At 41.3% G+C, this 23,749-nt stretch overlaps 1 protein-coding gene across 3 annotated transcripts in view; it reads right to left on the bottom strand.

Moving 5' to 3' along the window:
- Window positions 1-23,749, bottom strand: part of LOC140483790 (xanthine dehydrogenase-like) — a 173,386-nt gene that overhangs the window by 45,633 nt on the left and 104,004 nt on the right. For all 3 annotated transcript variants that reach the window (XM_072582379.1, XM_072582357.1, XM_072582368.1), the window contains exons 17-23: window positions 21,835-22,064; window positions 18,492-18,601; window positions 12,983-13,087; window positions 11,352-11,430; window positions 6,452-6,566; window positions 4,268-4,348; window positions 446-610 (exon numbers count right to left, since the gene is read on the bottom strand). In XM_072582379.1, coding sequence (XP_072438480.1) covers window positions 446-610; window positions 4,268-4,348; window positions 6,452-6,566; window positions 11,352-11,430; window positions 12,983-13,087; window positions 18,492-18,601; window positions 21,835-22,064 — 885 coding nt within the window. The remainder of the gene's footprint in view (window positions 1-445; window positions 611-4,267; window positions 4,349-6,451; window positions 6,567-11,351; window positions 11,431-12,982; window positions 13,088-18,491; window positions 18,602-21,834; window positions 22,065-23,749) is intronic.

The raw sequence follows: 23,749 nt of genomic DNA on the forward strand, positions 1-23,749 counted from the left end.
TCCAGCACCACTAATTCAGAATCTGGTTTCCAGCATCTGCAGTCATTGTTTTTACCTTGTGACAGAAAGACCATATAAAGGAATATCCAGTTTCCTGGAAAGATGGTGGCATAGTGGCAATGTTAATGTAGTAAAAATCCAGAATCTGACGTATTGTTCTGGGGACAAAAGTTTGAATCCCATCAAGACGGATGGTGGAATTTGAATTCAATACAAATCCGGAATAAAAAAGCTGATTTAATGGCAAGCCTGCCAACTGTTGCAAGAACCAATCTGATTGGTTTAACAATTCATTGATTGGTTAAACAACAATTGGTTTCATTCAGTTCTGCAGCTCTTCTGTTGACAACTTGGGCAGATAAATTGCTCTCGGGTTTGATATCACTATATTCAGCTTGTTGATCATCACAGAATGAGAATCTGTCCAACTTTGCACCGGACTCACTTGTGTAAAGATCCCGGATGCTGCAGTAGGGAAGGTTGAAGCCCAGTGGTGTGATGTCTCCTTGACAATACAAGTTCTTCTCCTTCACAGCGATTGGATCCAAGTTCAGAAATTTGGCCACATGTTCAAGAATTGTCTCAATGACAAATATGTTGGGTACTGAACCTGTAAAAACAGAAATTTTACATTTGCATGTCAACGTGGCTTAGTGATGGAACTCTAGCCTCTGATATATTATGGTCATGACACATTGCTGATCTAACGTGATATTTAAATCTTGCTTTGTGCAGTGCTTCATTGTAATGGGTGCAGCCTTTGAGATGAAACTTCCTGATAATGTGACATTATTAGAAGAGCAAATAGCTCCCTCTGTGTGCTAGTCAATGGTTGCCATTATCCAAATTATTAAAATCAGAATATCAACATATTCAATCATTTATTGATCCTGACAAGTGATTTCAATATTTCATTTCCATCTCTTCAATAAAAAGTTACATAAGAAGATAAAAACGCAATAAATAGGAACATGAGTATGCAATTCAGCTCCTTAAACCTGCACCCTCACCCACAAGAACACGGCCAATCTTCCTCAGATCTCAAATCCTCTTTTGTGCCAGCTCAGCTCATCATAGATAGATATCTGAATGATCATGGCTACTATCTATCTCCCTATAAAACCATATGTCCGCAGAAGCAGATGAAGGCCATTATGCCCAAATAGTCTACTCTGCCATTCAGTGAAATTATGGCTGATCTGTTAAGCCTCAACTTCACTTTCCTGCCTTTTCCTTTTACCCTTAATTCCCTTACTGATTAAATATCTGTCTATCTCAGTTTTGAATATAATTTACAAATCTTTCTGAAAAGTCCTCTGCAGTCGTAAATTTTATAGATTCACTGCTCTGCGAGAAGAAATCCCTCCATCACTGTTTAAAACAAAAGCTCTTATTCTGAGATTATCCCCTCTGTTCCTTCATTCTACAAGCAGAGGAAATAACCTCTCTGCAACTACTCTGACAAGTCCCCTAAGAATCTTCTGAAGTTAAAATTCATACAATACCAGGTTATAGTCCAATATGTTTATTTGGAAAACCACCTAATGAAGGAGCAGTGCTTAAAAGCTAGTGCATCAAAATAAACCCATTGGACTATAACCTGGTGTTGTGTGATTTTTAACTGTACGCCCCAGTCAACACTAGCATCTCTAAATCAAGAATCTTATGTTTTAATAAGGTCACCTCTCATTCATCTAAACTCTAATGAGTACAGGGTCAATCTACTGAACCTCCTTCATGATAAAATCCTTCCTGCGAATCTCGTGAACATTCTCTGGCCTGCCTATCTTTCCTTAGATAAGGAGTCCAAAACTATTCACAGTATTCCAGATGTGGTCTGGCTCCAGATCTTGTGATGTTTTGGAGGGATTTCCCTATTTTTATGTTCCATTCTCTTTGAAATAAAGGCCAACATTCAATTTTCATTTCCTATTTACCAATGAACTTAAATGCTAGCTTTTTGTGATCTTTGGATATGGACTCCCCAAATCCCTTATAGCTTTTTTGCAGTCTTTTTGCATTTAAATAATATTCAGATTGTCTATTCTTTTTCCCAAAGTCCAGAACTCACAGTTTCCCATGCTATCCATTTCAAGTTTTTGTCCACTCCCTTAACATGTCTATACCCCTCTGAAATCTCTGAGTCATCTTCACCACTTGATTTCCTATCTAGTTTGCGCCATCCACAACTTGAAGACAGCACGCACTCTTGCCACATCCAAGTCATTAATAAATAATGTAAATGATTATGGCTCCAACATTGATCCCTTTGGCACTTCACTGATTATAGTTTGTCATCCTGAAAATGTCCGCTTTTCCCAACTCTGTCTTCTATTATTTCCGTTCCCTCCGTGACTACCTGGTCAGGTCCACGCCCCCCTACAACCCACCCTCCCATCCTGGCACCTTCCCCTGCCACCGCAGGGACTGTAAAACCTGCGCCCACACCTCCTCCCTCACCTCTATCCAAGGCCCTAAAGGAGCCTTACACATCCATCAAAGTTTTACTTGCACATCCACTAATATCATTTATTGTATCCGTTGCTCCTGATGCGGTCTCCTCTACATTGGGGAGACTGGGCGCCTCCTAGCAGAGCACTTTAGGGAACATCTCTGGGACACCCGCACCAATCAACTACACTGCCCCGTGGCCCAACATTTCAACTCCCCCTTCCACTCTGCCGAGGACATGGAGGTCCTGGACCTCCTTCACCGCCGCTCCCTCAGCACCAGACGCTTGGAGGAAGAACGCCTCATCTTCCGCCTCGGAACACTTCAACCCCAGGGCATCAATGTGGACTTCAACAGTTTCCTCATTTCCCCTTCCCCCACCTCACTCTAGTTCCAAACTTCCAGCTCAGCACTGTCCCCATGACTTGTCCAGACTTGTCCTACCTTCCTATCTCCTTTTCCACCTATCCACTCCACCCTCTCCTCCCTGACCTATCACCTTCATCCCCTCCCCCACTCACCCATTTTACTCTATGCTACTTTCTCCCCACCCCCACCCTCCTCTAGCTTATCTCTCCACGCTTCAGGCTCACTGCCTTTATTCCTGATGAAGGGCTTTTGCCCGAAATGTCGATTTCGAAGCTCCTTGGATGCTACCTGAACTGCTGTGCTCTTCCAGCACCACTCATCCAGAATCTGGTTTCCAGCATCTGCAGTCATTGTTTTTACCTTCTATTAATTAGCCAATCCTCTACTTATGCTAATACATGACCCATTATACCATGGGCTCATATAATATTAAGTAGCCTAATGTGTGGTACCTTATTAAGTGCCTTCTGAAAATCCAAATCTACTGGTTCCCCTTTATCTATCCCATTTATTACAGTTTAATTCTACTTACCACTTTCCAATTTAGTCTATACTTACACAAATTTAGTTGCCAGTGACTGTTTTAGCATTTACCATGAAGTAACATTGGAAATTAGAGGGAACTGATGAAACCCACTTTCTCCAGTGACTTGTGGTTGACTGCCAGCTTAAGTTTGATAGTAGTCAGAATGGCATAGCAATATTATAAACAGTATTGAATATAGAACTTGTCTTCAGCTGGTAATTATTGACCCAAAGAAGCAAGATTATGGTCTTAAGTTTACAGCTTCAGGATCATATGTGGCCTCAAGAAAAGCAAAATAGTCAATTTCATTATCACTACTGAAATGGGCATTGCCTTTAATAAATTAGACAATGAATATAATCTGTTAATATGTCTATCTGAGAATTCATCTTGAGTAACATGGACTGGACATGGGTAAATTTTTACCTGAGATTTGCTTGTTGTATGAATCTGATTAGATACTATGCATCACCTTAAGACAATGATATTGCTGTTCCCAGTTCAAGATTTGTAATTTCCAATTCAAATAATTCTTGTGCTGAACAATCAGAGATCAAACACCAGCAGACGAAAAACCATTATTCGAACATCACACCTTTCCTTTCAATGGCAAAGTGCCTTGACTCACTCACATGTCTGTAAATTGAACTAACTGACATTGTAATCTTTGTGAGCTGCTTTCTCTAAGATACAGTTTTTAGAATTGAATAGAATAGCCTTGAGTGAGCTGCAGTGAAAAATATATAATGTCGCCTCTTGGTGCCACCTTAAGTCCAGATACAGAGGTACAGATACTTTCAGTGTTACAGGATTGAAATAGTAATAAAAAAGGCTAGTATGGAATATAGAGTTTACAAAGTCCAAATAGGTCTTTGACCTATTTAAAACACACATAACCTAAATCCAACAGTCTTCTATTACCTGGAGATCTGCACCATGTGTGAGCTGCACGGTTCGTCTTCAGTGCGACAGGGATCAGCTTCCAGTTCTCACACTTGTATGCTGTAAAATAAACATGGGGTCACACCATTGGTATGAGAGGAGAAAGAAAAAAATGGGAATGATCATATCTTGAACTATATCAGTAACTTGACGATATAGTATTTCTTTAGAGCGTTTAAATTTCATCAACGTTTTAAATGCAATAAAAACTAGCCTTCCTTTAATTCTACTTTAGAATATAACAATAATTTAAGTTGACTGGAGCCAATGAGGAGTTTTCATGATTGACCTATATCTTGAATACAAATGTAAAGAGACGTTGATTTAACTTTGTCCGCACCTACAATGGGCGTACTGTTGAATGCCAATGGATTTAGGTGACATCATCAAATTCAATGGATACAATTTTAATCCTCCTGCATATAAACAAAGGTATAAACAAAGTGAAGTCTTTTGAGTTAACACGATCATGCAAGTTGAAATCATTCAGATTATTTAACTCTCCATGGGACATATCCATCTCAGCCACCGTCTTTTTTTTTAACTCATTTCTAGTGTATGGGTGTCACTATCTAGACCAGTGTTTACTGCCCATTCTGAATTGCCCTGCTTTAGGTAGGTATGAAAGCTAGACTTATTTTATTCCTTAAAATATAACAAGAGTTTGGAGCCAATGAGGGCACAGTCTTAGAATAAAGGGAAGATCTTTCTCTGAACAGAAATAAGGAGAACTCTATGAAATCTATGGAATTCACTTTCACAGAAGGCTGTGGAGGTCAGATCATTGAGTATATTTAAGACAGAAATAGATAGGTTCTCGATTGTCAAGGAGATCAAGGGTTATGGGAGAAAGCAGGAGAATGGGGTTGAAAACCTTATTAGCCATGATTGAATGGCGGAGCAGACTTTGTGGAATGAATGGCCTAATTTCTGGTGTTAGGTCTTATGAACCACCTTCTTTAGCTTGGGGAGGGGGGGGGAGCTGTGGAGGGGGTGGGGGGGGCAGCTAACCAGCATCGAATATTAAATTTCCATTGGTCATATTATAAGCATTTGGTTTATAATGTTGTGGTGAACTGCAGCCTCAAATCATTGTCAGGAATTTCACTGTCAGGAATAAAAAGCTCCTGCCAGGAATTGTGTCCAATTGCTTGCCTGTATGTGATGTTCCCTGCCTGAATAGTGACAAGATGAGTGTGTCCAACGGGAGTTGGAGATAGAGCAGTGATGACCTAGACAGGGTGTTTAGATGGTAAAATGGCAAAGGACAGGTAACTGTGTGATATGGTGTTTAAGCAGTGTCTAGGATGTCAGAACTCTGCTGTCTGTGTCAGGGAGAGTCAGCCATGTGGCTATGTCACATGAGCGGCATGGCTTTGAGATTACTGTGCCATTCTGCTGCTGTTGAGGGGCAATGTTGGATTGCCAATCTTCTCTGGAGGTATAGCAAACTTTCAAAAAAAGGGTTGGGTGCTATGAATGCCACACATTCAGCAGATCTCTGCTAAATATCAGTTTTCTTTTCTGGGAATGGTGTGCAGTTACATTGGGGTAGAAAATGTATATGAAGGATACCTTAAGAATGGAGTAGGTAATTTTTGAACTGGGTTTGGTAAGGTACAGTGAGAAATCTCACTAGGTCTTGTGTAGAAAAATGCTCCAAAAACCCCAGCACAACACACACTTAGCCAAAAAAGCCATAAGATTTAGCCCCATATTTCTAAAAGCTGCCAGAATTTGTGATGGTGACTGCTTACGTACGGCCAATTCTGTGCAGACCATTAAATGCAGTTAGTAGCCGCTCGTCATAGGAAGTTTTACTGAAAAATGGCATGTTTTTATAGTGTACAATCAAGAACGAGCATGAATGAAAAGCTTAAGACAAAATATACATTAATTTCTAACTGGAAAATTTGCTATGTTTAATGCTTCAACAATAAAGGGCAATTTTTTCTATACAATACCAGTAACTTGGATTAAATTATTGTCTATTAAAATCTTATTCTTATTAACCTTGTAGATGAACTAAATGAAAAGTGATTGTGTTGACTCAAAAGATTTCACTTTGTTTACAGATCAAGGTACTCAAGGAGTCAATAAATATCCCTTGAGGCTCAAATATTGATGATGTGTGGAAACTGCATTAAAAATGAGATACTTTACCATTATCAGAAAATGCAAAGAATGCTGATACTTCATTGTCATTCGCACTGCTTCCATTATCACAATAGTAAGTAATGATAACCCCGTTTAGGGTGCCATCATCGTTAAACCCCACCTGGAACAAATCAAACATATTATCTTGTTAAAGCACCAGTTGTTCCAATCGATACATTGCTGCATGACTGGACTGTGCCTACTTAATAAGAAAGTATTCTTCCAGATCACCTAAGTACACCAACCCAATATATGATCCATAATTGAGGGGTCATTACATAAAGCAATGTCAGGAAATGTTGAGGGAAGTTTGATGTATAGGCCTTTGCACCTCTTGTTTAATGTTTATAGACAGTGATAGAGAGTAAATGGATCTTTGGCATAAATTTTCTAGAGGTAAGATTTATAAGTTAAAGGGAATAATATGGAAGAAACAATTAACCCCGTGCAGCCCACATGTACATGCAGGAGGGTTAATTATTTCAAGAAAGTCTTTGGTCTTTGAGAAAGTGCTGCACGGGAAGCTACTTAGTAAGACAAGGGCCCACGGTGTCAGAGGCAAGGTGTGAGCAAGGATAGAAAGCAGAGAGTAGGGATAAAAGGGTCCTTCTCAGGAGGCAGCTGGTGACAAGTGGTGTTCTGCAAGGCTCAGTGTTGGGACCACAACTTTTCACTTTATACATTAACGATCAAGATGAAGGAGCTGAGGGCATTCTGGCTAAGTTTACAGATGATACAAAGGCAGGTAAAGACAAGTAGCATTGAGGAGGAGGAGGGGAGGCTTCAGAGGATTTGGACAGATTAGCAGAGTGGGCAAAGAAGTGGCAGATGGAATACAATATGGGAAAGTGTGAGGTCATGCATTTTGATAGAAAGAATAGAGGCATGGGCTATTTTCTAATGGGGAGAAAATTCAGAAGTCTGTGTTCTGGGAGTTCTAGTCCAGGATTCTCTCAAGGTAAACTTGCAGGTTGAGGCAGCAGTTGGGAAGGCAAATGTAATGATTATATTTATTTTGAGAGGATTTGAATATAAAAGCAGGGATATACTTCTGAGGCTCTCTAAGGCTCTGGTCAGACAACAGTTGGAGTATTGTGCATAGTGTTGGTCTCCATATCTCAGGAAAGAGGTACTGGTCCTGGAGCATGTTCAGAGGAGGTTCACGAGAATAGTCCCAGGAATGAACAGCTTAACATATGAGGAATGTTTGAGGACTCTGGGTTAATACTCAGGTTTAGAAGAATTAGGGGAGAATGAATTCAAACATACTGAATACTGAATGGCAGAGAAAATATTGGGAGGATGTTTCCATTGGCAGGATAGACTAGGGCCCAAGGGCATAGCTTTAGAGCAAAGGGAAGACCTTTTAGAACAGAGATAAGGAGAAACTTCTTCATCCAGAGAGTGGTGAATCTATGAAATTTCTTGCCACTGAAGGCCATGGAGGCCAGGTCATTGAGTATATTTAAGACTGAGATAGATAGGTTCTTGAGTATCAAAGAGATCAAGGGTTACATAGAGAAAGCAGAAGAATGGAGTTGTGAAACTTATCAGCCATGATTTAATGACAGATCAGACTTGATGGGCTGAATGGCCTAATTTCTGCTCCTATGTCTTAATTAACCTTGATGAAGCATTTGAAGCATTATCTTCAGTTTTCTCTCTGTTTTACAGGTTGGTTGACAGGAGTCCATTGAAGGAGTAGATAACTAAACCATTAATTTAAATCATTTGGAGATGCTGGTGTTGGACTAGGGTGTACAAAGTTAAAAATCACACAACACCAGGAAATAACCTGGTGTTGTGTGATTTTTAACATTAATTTAAATAGCTGAGTAATGTAGAAAAATAGAATAACATGTGATAATAATAAATATAACATAATGAAAAAAGGATGAGCTTGGATCTTGATAATCTTTAACAAGATAATGTAGCAAATTTGAATTTTGAAAAGTTTTCTGTCAGGCACATGATTCAAATGAGGGCATCACGGTGGCTCAGTAGTTAGCACTGCTGCCTCACAGTGCTAGAGACCCAGGTTCAATTCCCGCCTCGGGCAACTGTCTGTGTGGAGTTTGCACATTCTCCCCATGTCTGCGTGGGTTTTCTCCGGGTGCTCCGGTTTCCTCCCATAGTCCAAAGATGTGCAGGTTAGGTGAATTAGCCATGCTAAATTGCCCATAGTGTTAGGTGGATTAGTCAGAGATAAATATAGGTGGGGGGGGGTACGTTTCTCTTCGGAGGGTCGGTGTGGATTTGTTAGGCCGAAGGGCCTGTTTTCACACTGTGGGGAATCTAATCTAATTTAAAAGCTAAGTGACAGCACTTAAAGTCTGGAGTACAAAATAAAAATAGAAAGATTGGGTAAAAATTTATTCATAGTAAAATATAGATACATGAGCTAGCTATTGGGAATCAATAGAAACCATGAGCAGTTATAAAGAATGATTGACTGGTTTATAGTTTAGAAATAGGATTCAGCATTATAAATTTAAGGGGAATGACAAGAGTACAAGATAGCTGATATGAAAGAATTAGATGGATGGCTTAAGTTCTTATTCATAACACATTAGTTTAATATGGATTACCTGATCAATGGATGTTGTATAACAGCCAGACTGCTAGATTTTAGTAGTTGTGTGCAAGAGCATCATGACTGTGGACAGTTCTTTTTAGCTTAAATATGGTTTGCAATGAAAATGTTAAAAGGCACAATAACATGCCTTTTGGCCTGATCAGTCCAGACTGACATTTATCACTAGCTGTGGATCCTCCTGTAGTTTCTCACTAATCCGGCCTGTTTAGCCTGGCTTTGGTGGTGGGGAAAATGCTGGAGTCAATTATTAAAGGTGTAATAGCTGAGCATTGGGAAAGCAGTGACAGAATTGGTCCTAGTCAGCATGGATTCATTAAAGAGAAATCATGCCTGACAAATCTTTTGGTATTTTTTGAGGATGTGACCAGTAAAGTGGACAAGGGTGATTCAGTAGAGGCTGTGCATTTGGACTTTCAAAAGACTTTTGACAAGGTTCCACAGAAGAGTTTAGAAAGGAAAATTAAAGGTCATAGAGAACAGCTTGGCAGGCAGGAAGCAGAGAGTTGGAATAAACTGGTCCTTTTCAGTGTGGCAGACTATGATGAGTGGGGTGCCGCAGGGTTCAGTGCTGGGATCCCAGCTATTCACATTCGATGATTTGGATGAAGGAATTGAATGTGATATCTCCAATGTTGCAGATGACATTAAGCTGAGTGGCAGTGTGTGCTGTGAGGAGGATGCGAAGAGGTTGCATCGTGACCTGGACAGGCTGAGTGGGCAAATACTTGGCAAATGCAAGAGAATGTGGATAAATGTGAGGTTATTCATTTTGATTGCAAAATCAGGAAGGCAGATTATTATTGGAATGGTGGAAATTTAGGAAAAGGTGAGGTGCAATGAGACATGGGTGTCATGGTGGAACAGTCACTGAAGGTTGGCATACAGTTGCAGTAGGCGGTGAGGAAAGCTAATGGCATGCTGGCCTTCATAGGGAGTGTATTTGAGTATCGGAGGAAGGATGTCTTGTTGCAGTTATACAGGCCTTGGTGAGGCCTTGAATATTGTGTGCAGTTTTGGTCTCCTAGTCTGAGGAAGGACATTCTTGTTCTTGAGGGACTCCAGCAAAGGTTCACCAGATTCCCAAGATGGCAGCACTGACCTATGAGGAAAGACTGGATTGACTTGGCTTGTATTCACTGGAATTTAGAAGAATGAGGTGGTGGGGGTGGGGGGGGGGGGGGGGGGGGGGGAGAGGTGGGGGGAGGGGTGAACGGTGTGTGGAATCTCATAGAAACATATAGAACCCTGATGGGACTGGATAGACTAGATGCGGGAAGAATGTTCCTCATGTCAGGGAAGTCCAGAACTAGGGGTCAAAATCTAAGAATAAGGAGAAAGTTTTTCAAGTCTGAGAAGAGGAAGAATTTCTTCACAGAAAATAGTTGTGAACCTGTGGAATTACCACTGGAAGCTGTTGGAGCCATTTCATTAGATATATTCAAGAGGGAACTAGATGTGGCCCTTGTGACTAAAGCAATCAAGGGGTAAGGGAAAGGACGATAATGAGCTACTGGGATTGCGTGATCAGCTATAGTGGTATTGAATGGTGCTGCAGGCTCGAAGGGCTAAATAGCCTACTCCTGCACCTTTTTTCTATGTTTCTATGTTCTCTTCTTCTTCATTTGTCAATTCAGCTTCTCCTTCCGTGCAACTACAATATTCATATCAACTCCTCGTGATAGTGAATTCCGCATTTTCAGCACTCTCTGGGTGAAAATGTTTCTTCTGAATTGGTTATTTGATGACCTTCAGTCTTGATCTTCAACACAAAGAAATTCGTTCTGATTTATTCAAACTTCTGTATTTTGAAAGACATCTTTTAGACCTCTTTTGCTTTTACTCTTGTCCACCAGTTTGAGCATCACTATGTCCATTTAACAACATGGTGTAAAACATACTCCAAGGTTAGGCAAAGGATTAGCAATTTTTTTTCTATTTTTCATTTTTATACTTTTAGAAATAAAATATGGTGCTTGGTTTGATTTCGTCTCCAACTTTTAATTTGCATGTAATTTATGCATTTGTACTACCAAGTCCTTTTACTCCTCCATCTCATTTAGATCCATATTTTCCAAGTAGCATTTGATTTCCTTACTTCTTTTGTGCCCAAGATTATCATTGGAAAACATTTCTTTTTTTAAAAAATCATGAATTTTTCTATACCTAAAATTAATTTACACCTTAATTGTTCAACACATATCTTCATTATCATTTGTTTATAAAAATAGCCTTACATTAATCTGCTTCATATCAAAGTGGCTAAAGTTAACATAAAGATAGATTCACCAAGAAATGTAAACATTTTCTAACCTTGTATTTGAAAATATAGCCATGGCGTTTGCCAATTGCTTTCATGTTGGTGGCCAGATCCATTATGCACTGAGCAGGTCTATAAAAACAATACGGTACATATGAATAATTCCTCACTGAAATTTACCAAACTGAACGCCACACCAAAATTATGATCTTCAGAGGAAAGGTTCCATAACAACATTTTCTCATTTCCTGAGCTAGTGAGGGAACATGTTGTATTTTTATCCATGCCTAGCAAGCTGTTTTGCATTGGTGATGAGTCCTTAATCCCAGAAGCTCAGGAACCATCACTTCTCACAAAATGTTAGATGATCACTTTACTTGTTGCTTCTACTGACATGTTCTCATTGATCTCTATGTTACATTTCCATTATAACCTTCACATCCACTTCTAAATAGATAATTCCTAAATAGTCATGCCATTCAGATACCTTTCGCAATATTTTTTCAAATATTAGTCAATTTATTGTCTTCAATTAAAGTCAAATACCAGGCAAATAATTTGTTTTTTTGGTGGGTTGTATCTAGGTATTGCAAAGTATATATCTAACATAATACTTCAGTTGGCCAACTGTGGGTTCAGGAAAGAGAAATCTAATCCATTCATTAATCAAATTAATCTACATATTCTCATAGAAGCAACAAAATAATCACAATTTTAATGTGAAAATTTGGACATAGTAGACATTGCAAAGTATTTGTCAAATGATTATAGAAATAAACAAAGAAACAGATGGTGAATGTGAAGGGAGAAATTTGGAGCAATCCCTGAAAGCTTAGATGAAGAAAGGAACTAGTAGGCTGTTTTTCTTTTAAATGAGGGTCACTCTTTTACAACAGAGATGAGAACAATTATTTTCTCTCAGAGAGTTGGGCGATTGTGGAACTCTGCTTCAGAAAGCAATAGAAATGGGATTACTGAATTATTTAAAGATTGAGGTAGATAGATGCTCATTAGGCAAAGGAATCAAGAGTCACCAGGGTAGATAGGAATGTGAATTTCAAAAGACAAAGTGCCATGATCTATTTGGTTGGTGGAACAGGCTTAAAGGTTCTACCTTTGCTTCTATTTCATGATCGTTTGGCAATGGGTGGAAGCTGTGGAGAGGCCAAAGATCCATCCATGCTGCCAGGGGAAACTACATTGACTTGATGTCTCTAGAAAGTATAGATCACCATGACCAAGCTGTTATCCAATTAGTCTCACTCCAATCCATAGATCTAGATTTTTTTGTTTTATTTTTCAAGTAACCATCTTTTGAAAGCTATTTTTGAATTTTCTTCCAAACCCTCTCAAGCTATCCATACCAGAGCACAGGAACTTGTTGTATTAAAAAAAAAGTTTTCTTTCTTGGGTTTTTGACAAATGTGTTAAATCTGTAACCAAACTACATACCGGTAGACATGTCCTTTTGCATGAAAACATAAATTAAATTTTGAACACATCTCTAAATTTTCCACTTACCCTTGTCTGCTCCAGAAGAATAATCCATCTTTTATTATCAGTCATTCACACCGAATGGAAAGGAGGAATAAAGACATGTTCTATCCGATTCTATCAAGTTTCTATTAACTATAATATGAAGAGGTTAACTGTATTCTTTGTACAGTATTTTTTTATTTCCTACCTGTTAAGTAAATGTGCTGCCAACGCTGCACCACAAGCCACTAAGTTGGCTCGTGTAACTTTAGCTCCAAAACCTCCACCCAAATGATTCGCTTTGACATTAACACTGTATAAAGAATAACATTTTTAGCTTATTAAAACCAATAATTATTTTGACTAATACTGAAGTAAAAGACAATTCAAGAAAATAAGCATTGCATGTCGAAAATAAATCTACAAACTCTACAAATCTGAATCAAATTTTCAATAAAAATGTACAAAACACATACTTAGACACTCTTATGATCCTAGGAGAAAGTGAGGACTGCAGATGCTGGAGATCAGAGCTTAAAAATGTGTTGCTGGAAAAGCGCAGCAGGTCAGGTAGCATCAAAGGAGCAGGAGAATCGATGTTTCGGGCATAAGCCCTTCTTCAGGAATGAGGAGGGTGTGCCAAGCAGGCTAAGATAAAAGGCAGGGAGGAGGGACTTGGGGGAGAGGCGTTGGGAATGCGATAGGTGGAAGGAGGTTAGGGTGAGGGTGATAGGCCGGCGAGGGGGTGGGGGCAGAGAGGTCAGGAAGAAGATTGCAGGTCAAGAATGCGGTGCTGAGTCTGAGGGTTGGGACTGAGAAAAGGTGGGGCGGAGAGGAAATGAGGAAGCTGGAGAAATCTGCATTCATCCCTTGTGGTTGGAGGGTTCCTCAGCGGAAGATGAGGTACTCTTCCTCCAAGCGTCGTGTTGCCATGTTCTGGCAATGGAGGAGGCCAAGGACCTGCATGTCCTTGGCGGAGTGGGAGGGGAAGTTAAAGTGTTCAGCCACGGGGCGGTTGGGTTGGTTGGTGCGGGTGTCCCAGAGGTGTTCTCTGAAATGTTCCGCAAGTAGGCGGCCTGTCTCCCCAATGTATAGAAGGCCACATCGGGTGCAGCGGATGCAGTAAATGATGTGTGTGGAGGTGCAAGTGAATTTCTGATGGATATAGAAGGATCGCTTGGGGCCTTGGAGGGAAGTGAGGGGGGAGGTGTGGGCGCAAGTTTTGCAGGGGAAGGAGCCGGGAGTGGAGGTTGGGTTGATGGGTTGGGTTGATCTGACGAGGGAGTCGGGAAGGGAGTGGTCTTTCCGGAACGCTGATAGGGGTTGGCAGGGAAATATATCCTTGGTGGTGGGGTCTGTTTGGAGGTGGCGGAAATGACGAAGGAAGATCCGATGTATCTGGAGGTTGGTGGGGTGGTAGGTGAGGATCAGTGGGGTTCTGTCCTGGTGGCGATTGGAGGGGCGGGGTTCAAGGGCGGAGGTGCGGGAAGTGGAGGAGATGTGGTGGAGAGCATCGTCGATCACGTCTGAGGGGAAATTGTGGTCTTTGAAGAAGGAGGCCATCTGGGTTGTTCGGTATTGAAATTGGTCCTCCTGGGAGCAGATGCAGCAAAGGCAAAGGAATTGGGAATAGACCCCATCTCCCACCACCAAACCATCATCTCCCAGACCATCCATAACCTCATCACCTCAGGGGATCTCCCATCTACCGCCTCCAACCTCATTGTCCCACAACCCCGCATTGCCCATTTCTAGCTCCTGCCCAAAATCCACAAACCTGACTGCCCCGGCCGACCCATTGTCTCAGCCTGCTCCTGCCCCACCGAACTCATTTCTGCATACCTTGACACGGTCCTGGCCCCCTTAGTCCAAGAACTCCCCACCTACATTCGGGACACCACCCATGCCCTCCACCTCCTCCATGATTTTCGCTTCCCCGGCCCCCAACACCTTATCTTCACCATGGACATCCAGTTCCTATACACCTCCATCCCCCATCACAAAGGACTCAAAGCCCTCAGCTTCTTCCTTTCCCGCCGAACCAACCAGTATCCTTCCACTGACACCCTCCTTCGTCTGACTGAACTGTTCCTCACTCTGAACAACTTCTCTTTCCAATCCTCCCACTTCCTCCAAACCAAAGGAGTAGCCATGGGCACCCGCATGGGCCCCAGCTATGCCTGCCTCTTTGTTGGATATGTAGAACAGTCCATCTTCTGCAGCTACACTGGCACCACCCCCCACCTTTTCCTCTGCTACATCGATGACTGTATCGGCGCTACCTTGTGCTCCCACGAGGAGGTTGAACAGTTTATCCACTTTACTACCACCTTACACCCGGCTTAAATTTATCTCAGACTCCTCCCTCCCCTTCCTAGACCTCTCCATTTCTATCTTGGACGACCGACTCAACACAGACGTTTACTATAAACCGACCAACTCCCACAGCTACCTAGATTGCACCTCCTGCCACCCTGCCCCCTGTAAAAACACCATCCCATATTCCCAATTCCTTCGCCTTCGCCACATCTGCTCCCAGGAGGACCAATTCCAATACCGAACAACCCAGATGGCCTCCTTCTTCAAAGACCGCAATTTCCCCTCAGACGTGGTTGAAGATGTTCTCCACCACATCTCCTCCACTTCCCGCTCCTCCGCCCCTGAACTCCGCCCCTCCAATCGCCACCAGGACAGAACCCCACTGGTCCTCACCTACCACCCCACCAACCTCCAGATACATTGGATCATCCTTTGTCATTTCCGCCACCTCCAAACAGACCCCACCACCAAGGGTATATTTCCCTGCCAACCCCTATAAGCGTTCCAGAAAGACCACTCCCTCCGCGACTCACTTGTCAGATCAACCCAACCCACCAACCCAACCTCCACTCCCGGCACCTTCCCCTGCAACTGCAAGAAATGCAAAACCTGCGCCCACACCTCCCCCTTCACTTCCCTCCAAGGCCCCAAGGGATCCTTCTATATCCATCAGAAATTCACTTGCACCTCCACACACATCATTTACTGCATCCGCTGCACCCGATGTGGCCTTCTATACATTGGGGAGACAGGCCGCCTACTTGCGGAACATTTCAGAGAACACCTCTGGACACCCGCACCAACCAACCCAACCGCCCCCGTGGCTCAACACTTCAACTCCCCCTCCCACTCCACCAAGGACATGCAGGTCCTTGGCCTCCTCCATCGCCAGACCATGGCATCACGACACCTGGAGGAAGAGCACTGCATTTTCCGCCTAGGAACCCTCCAACCACAAGGGATGAATGCAGATTTCTCCAGCTTCCTCATTTCCTCTCCGCCCCACCTTTTCTCAGTCCCAATCCTCAGACTCAGCACCGCCTCCTTGACCTGCAGTCTTCTTCCCGACGTCTCCGCCCCCACCTCCTCTCCGGCCTATCACCCTCACCTTAACCTCCTTCCACCTATCGCATTCCCAATGCCCCTCCCCCAAGTCCCTCCTCCCTACCTTTTATCTTAGCCTGCTTGGCACACCCTCCTCATTCCTGAAGAAGGGCCTATGCCCGAAACGTCGATTCTCCTGCTCCTTTGATGCTGCCTGACCCGCTGCGCTTTTCTAGCAACACATTTTTAAACTCTTATGATCCTGCTTGACCAAATACTAGACTTGATCTTGATTTCAGTAATCACCTAAAGAAGTTAAAAATTTCACAATATCAGGTTACAGTCCAACAGGTTTAATTGGAAGCACTTTAATTGGAAATACGGTTGTTGAGTATAAGATTGTAAGGCACAGAACGTATAGCAAAAGTTTGCAGTGTGATATAACTGAAATGATATATTGGAAAAGACCTGGATTTTTTGTTAAGTCTCTCATCTTTTAGAATTACTGTGTTGGTTTCAGTTCTTTCATATGTAAACCGCAAAACCTTTTTTTAAAAAGTTACATTCTCAACTGAACTTTAACAATAGGTGGTGTGTCAGTCTAGATAATGTACATTATCAAAAAGGATGAGCACCTCGCCAAGATCTTCCCCGTACCTCCACTGCTCACCTTTAAACAACCACCAAACCTCAAATAGATCATTGTTCGTAGCAAGCTTCCCGGCTTTCAGGACAACTCCATACAACCCTGTCACTGTAGGCGCTGCAAGATGTGTCAGAGTGTGGACATGGATACAACCATTACACGTGAGGACACCTCCCACCTTGTACATGGCAGGTAAACATGTGACTCAGCCAACATTGTCTATCTTATATGTTGAAGGCAAGGACGCCCTGAGGTACGGTACATTGGGGAAACCAAGCAGAGGCTACGGCAACGGATGAATGGGCACCGCACAACAATCAACAGACAGAAGTGTTCCCTCCCAGTTGGAGAACACTTCAGTGGTCTGGGACATTCGACCTTGGACCTTCAGGTGATCATCCTCCAAGGCGGACTTCACGACAGACAGCAACAACTAGTGGTCGAGCAGAGGCTGATAGCCAAGTTCCGTACCCATGGGGATGGCCTCAACCGGGACCTTGGGTTTATGTCACACTACAGGTGATCCCATTGCATTATACACACACATAGACACTCCTACATACACACACAGACACACACACAGACACACACTCCTACAGACACACACACTGATGCAGACCCTCTCTCATACGCTTACACATATACTTCCACACCCTCACATGCACCCTCTCACAGACTTATACCCCTTTACACCTACACTCACATGCACACACTCTCTCACAGACACTTATAATCACTCCCCCCCCCACCACCCCACACACACACCCACATACACACGTACACATATAAGTTTGTGGGTGAATTTGTACTTGCAGAATTACATTTTACTTTGCTCAAAAACTACATGAATCCAAGTAAGATTCTGTAAATCCATTTTTTAGATTAGAATCAGTCTAAACATTGTGGCACAGACAGTCTCACACAGGGGAGCTCACACCTTCAATACATTATCTAGGCTGACATGATACCAATTGTTAAAGTTCACTTGAGAATGTAACTTTAAAAAAGTTCTGCGATTTACATATGAAAGAACTGAAACCAACATGATCATTCTGACAGATGAGAGACTTAACATACAACCCAGCTCTTTTTCAATATATAATTTCAGTTATATCACACTCTATGCATTTGCTATAAATTATGTGTCTTACAATCTTATACTCCACAACCAACTGATGAAGGAGCAGTACTCCAAAATCTAGTGCTTCCAATTAAGCTATAACCTGGTGTTGTGTGAATTTTTTACTTTGTACACCCCAGTCCAACACTGGCATCTCCAAATCTCAACTAAAGAAATAAGACATAAGATCCTCTTAGTTGCTATGGCCTTGCCGTCTTACAAATTTTGTGTCCAGCCATCACAACTGAAGAGAAGAGATGGTAATGTTGTATTTATTTAAAGGTTAAGACAGTTACAGTACTTATTAGAAAATTTATATGGTGATGAATTGCACAGTTAATGTCTGAGTGTCCTGATAAATGTGATAGACCCTTTACTGTCATAGTCCCTTTCCTTTTTTCTGTAGAGAATTGTGTTTGTGAGTTTCATGTCAATTATGCCTTGGAGGTCTAAACATGTTACGTCATATTCTAACCAGTGCTTTATATCAAAGTTGCCTTCTACAATTTCAATGTTGGCGTTAATACAAGCTGTAAAGTAATTGCAGCAAGTTAGTCACAAAGTGGGAGGAAGGTAAGATCTATTTACTCTGTGGCAGGTATTCCACATGCACCGGCAACAGCTTGTTGTGCTAAGTCCAACCATTGGCAAGATGCCTGGACATCCAAACCATCTTCAGTAGGCACGCACCGACAAATCTGTCCAAAAATAAATAGTTAAAATATGATCTCTGAAGATAGTTATTTCTAGATGAGTCTGAATTTTCTGCTATGCACCAGTTTAACTGCCCACCTTCTCCCACTCTGACCTTTCTGTCCTTGGTCTGCTGCAGTGTTCTGGCAAAGCTGAGTACCAGCTTGAGGAGCAGTACTTCATCTTAGTAATCTGAAGTCTGAAGAACTTAATATTAAATCCAATAATTTTAGATGACAACCTCTAAACACATCCTGTTGCATGTGTTTATTTTTTCTCAATTCTACCTTAATCCATTTGCTTTGCATTCATGCTGTTGCTATTTTAGCATTTGTGCCATAATTTTTGTTTCTTTAATTTGCCCATTCGCATTCCCTCCCCACTTACCTTTCTTCCCACCTCCCACTTGACTTACTCAAAGACTACTATATCTCTAACTTTGCTCAGGTTTGATGAAATTTTAACAAAACCTGAAATTGTTAATTCTGTTTTTTCTCCACAGGTGCTGCTTGATTTGCTGAGTATTTCTAGAATGTTCTATCTATATTTTTGGAGTTTGCAGATACATGTAGATAAAGTTTGAGAACAGATACTTGACTATCTATGCACCTCATGTTTAAATCTTATACACAAACACCCACACACAAACTTGTTTAACTGATGTCTTGAATACTCAGCAGCAGACACCTTTGAATTCTCAGTGCATATTTCTTTTTAAGATATTTTTCTTAATTGCCTTATTGCTGAGCATTGTCTTTTGAAGCACTGAGAGAAAACAAGAAGAGTGAGACCGTCTTGCAGTTTTGCGGTTACAAATCCATCACTGTCTTTCCAGTGGTCTGCCCAAGCAACTGCTCAAAATATAGTTCATTCATGTATTCCCATATCTGAGCTTATTGCTTTCCAAGATGGGTAAGTTATGGATGAGACTTTCATCATAATATGTCATAAAGATGTAAGTCAAACAGCAGATACAGATTTGAGTTTCAATGTGTTTTGATAAGACAGTTAATTTCAGCCCAGATTGTTTCTTGTTTGTTGATGGTTTCATTAGCAGGCTCACTCTATGGTCAGCTGATTGTTGGAGCCACTTTGAGTGTTTTTCTATTTTAAAAACTACTTTAATAGATGAAGGTCTCAAGTATTAAAATCAGACTACAAAAGCTAAAAATCGATGTCTGTATTTTACTACTATCATGTCATAGCATTTCAGCACTTGTGATGCCATCACTAGTTGCTTGATTTGAATGAATGCTGCTTCTTATTTGATGCCCCAGTACCACAGCAGGTCTTTGAGTGTGAGTGGGCATAATGGTTCATACTCCGATGACAAATTATGCAAGAATTTTGCCCAATACTTCTCAATCCAACAAATTGTTGCCTTGCTTTTACTGCTATTAGTCACTGCATCACGACCATAGCTCTCACCATTTCATCACCTACAAGAAGATTTTTTTTCTGTCAGCATATGACCTGTGTACTTGATATCAAACATCATTAATTATAATCTTTTCCAATTCAACTTCATCTTCACCTGGCAAGCTCTGTCAAGCAATTACACTAGATGTTACTTGTGGTCAACAATGGCTTCTTTTATTGTGTCTCTGCATCCATAAGCTAGCAGATCACATATGATAGCTTCCATTCTACAAAGATCATTATCTTATTGTCTGTATTGACATTCTTCTGGAGCTGTGGAAGTACAAAATGGCACAACTATCTGTATCTCCTGAAGGTTGTCCAGAATGTGGTTGGAAAGCTGCTGCTTTCATTCAACTTCAATAATCATCCTTTGTTCATGTTTTTATTCAGTCGTGGTTTCCTGTATCCAAATTCATTGTTTTTCAGGCTGGAAATTTTTCAGATGATCCTTTCATCTCATTTTGTGACACTTAATCAAAAAGTTATAAGTCAAACTGGAAATACAGATCTATGTTTCAATGCCTTAAAATAACAAGGTGATCATGATAATTTCAGCTCAGACTCTTCTTGTTTACTTGTGGTTTCATGAGTTGTTTCAACCTGTTGTTGTGGCCATTTTAAGTTTCTTTTTAAAAAAATCTTGTTCAATAAAGATCCCAGGTACTAAAATCCGAAGTTATATTTTTTCCCACTATCTTAACAAAATTACAACATTTAAAAGACATTTCGATAAGTACAATAATATGAAAAGTTTAGAGGGATATGGGCCAAATGCAGGAAAATGGGACTAGTTCAGTTTAGACAATCTGGTCAGCAAGGACGAGTTGGGCTGAGTGGTCTGTTTCTGTGCTAGATGACTCTATGCCTCTGAAACATTGTGACCTGGCCTCTGCTCCCTTCAGGCATGTACCTGTTCTATACATAGCCCATTACCAATGTCTTGCGCAAAGCACTCCAGATCAGTCAGGAAATCAATATTGAAACTGCAAAACAAATGGGATGGTAAATATAACAGACCTGGAGATGGAGGCAAGTAAGAGATTTGGATATGGCATCCATTGGACTTTTAATAACCTGCACCTCCACACACATCATTTACTGCATCCGCTGCACCCGATGTGGCCTCCTATACATTGGGGAGACAGGCCGCCTACTTGCGGAACGTTTCAGGGAACACCTCTGGGACACCAGCACCAACCAACCCAACCACCCCGTGGCTGAACACTTTAACTCCCCCTCCCACTCCACCAAGGACATGAAGGTCCTTGGCCTCCTCCGTCGCCAGACCATGGCGACACAATGCCTGGAGGAAGAGTGACTCATCTTCCGCCTAGGAACCCTCCACCACAGAGGATGAATGCGGATTTCTCCAGCTTCCTCATTTCCCCTCCCCCCACCTTTTCTCAGTCCCAGCCCTCAGACTCAGCACCACCTTCTTGACCCGCAATCTTCTTCCCGACGTCTCCACCCCCACCCCCTCGCCGGCCTATCACCATCACCTTAACCTCCTTCCACCTATCGCTTTCCCAACGCCCCTCCCCCAAGTCCCTCCTCTCTACCTTTTATCTTAGCCTGCTTGGCACACCCTCCTCATTCCTGAGGAAGGGCTTATGCCCAAAACATCGATTCTCCTTCTCCTTTGATGCTGCCTGACCTGCCGCGCTTTTCCAGCAACACATTTTTAAGTTTTAACCATAACATCAATCTTAAAATAAGAATTAAATTTATCAGCATAATTATACACTATGCACCTTCCCTTGTCACTAACCTTTTAATTAATTTCAGTTCTATATATTAAATGTAAAAGGAGAGTTACCTGTGTTTCCATGTGGAAATGGTACTGTTCACCTGCTCTAACTTCCCCTTCAATTTGGTGCAAAGATTCTGAAATAGCATCTTCAGGGTCTCCAACAACTAATTCCTTTCCTGATAATGGATAAAAGGACTTTTGCTCAATAGCGTCATCCAGGGTCACTATTGGTGGTTTTTCATCTTTGTAGGTGACCTTTATTTCTTCTACCATCTCCAGAGCAAAATGCTGTGAAACTTAATATAAAAATGGATACGATTAATACACATATCTTGGCAGCTACTGAAGCAAAAGTGAAAACCAACACCTGTAATTAAAATAATCCTAAAATGTGCAATTCACAAATTGATCAACACTGCTATATCTATCATCATGGATATGTTTTTACCAAATACTTGCATGATTTCTCACTATATCTAACATTTTAAAAAATGCAACTGAGGTCTCCTTTTGGCAAGATAGCCACACTCTTCAATATGTAGCAGAGAGCAAATGTGGGCTATCGTTTTATTTATTTGAGTATTGCTGAATAAAAACATAATTTATTGAAGCTTGTCTTCACCAGAAAGAAATGTCAAATTGAAGGGAAAATGATATTTATACTCCATAAGAGGAAAGTGTTGGGATGGGGATCTCATTGGTAAAGGTGCTGCCATATAGAATGCACTAAATCTGAAACACTTAATTGCTGATTTGACTGTTTTTCTTGGGTATTCTCAGCCAGCACATAATTGCTGAGCTGATGAGAAAGGGATGAGTATCTCTCCAGGACCAACTCATCCAATTATTTTCCCTTCTCACCAGCTCTAGGGAAAGGAAAATCACACAAAAAGTGATTTCCCAGGAGATCAAAAAATAAAGGAAAAATTGTAAATAAGGTATACTGGTCTGATTTGTCTTATGTACTTTAAAATAGAGGACCAGTACATTCATTTCAATGTATACCTTTTTCTTTACTGTTTTTTTTCTCTCTAGAAATAACCTTTCTCCAACTTACCATCTTTTATATGTTGTTTTATAGATTCTTGTCTTCTGCTTCTGTGGCCAATACTTTTCACATGGGTGAAGGGAGGAATACATTAGATCGCACGATGTGTGGATGGAGGGGGGGGCTATAATGAATATTCATGATACATTATTCTTACTATTTGGAAACTTGGTGTCTAACAGCGACAGAACAATAGATTAGAGTGGTGCTGGAAAAGCACAGCAGGTCAGGCAGCATCCTTGGAGCAGGAAAATCAACGTTTCGGGCAAAAGCCCTTCATAGAACAATGTATAGCTTTAAGTTTGAGTTCTATTTCTATATTTTCTTGGGTGGAAATATAGTTATGTTTCATTTTAGATTCTAAACAATATAAGATTTTCTGGAAATGTGTTTACACATATTAAATGAGGCCAATCAAACAATGGGCTGGTCACATCATATGCATTTGATAAAAGGCTTACAAAATAAAGTCTCTACTCTGAGCTTGTTGTTGCAAGAAGTTACCAGGAAGGCAGAGGAAAGCTTCAAAGCATCTTTGAGCCACCCCGCCCCTCTGAAAGCATCCCCACTGATTTGAGGGAAGGTCAAGTCCAAGACCTTTCAAAATCGAGAAGAAACAATCACACAGTTGGCAACAGTTTGGAGCATCCTCCCCCAGGCCCAGACAGGAGGACAAGCGCAAACAGTGGAAGGAGGGAATGAAAACTCAAGCATCCCACCTGCCTTCTCCAGCAAATCTCATTGACCTCCCATATGGTAAGGTTTGTGGATACAGTATTTAGACATTTCAGGACCTACAATACTGGAGTGAAAGAAAGCCATCCTCAAACCTAAGATGGTACAGTGTTGCATGTGGGGAAAAACAATCCTCCAATATCTACATGTTCATTTTGGGTCAACTCTTATCTGCATCTTTTTCCATTTTCCCACAAT

Source organism: Chiloscyllium punctatum, chromosome 2 (assembly GCF_047496795.1).
Source record: "Chiloscyllium punctatum isolate Juve2018m chromosome 2, sChiPun1.3, whole genome shotgun sequence".
Classification (NCBI taxonomy): Eukaryota; Metazoa; Chordata; class Chondrichthyes; order Orectolobiformes; family Hemiscylliidae; genus Chiloscyllium; species Chiloscyllium punctatum.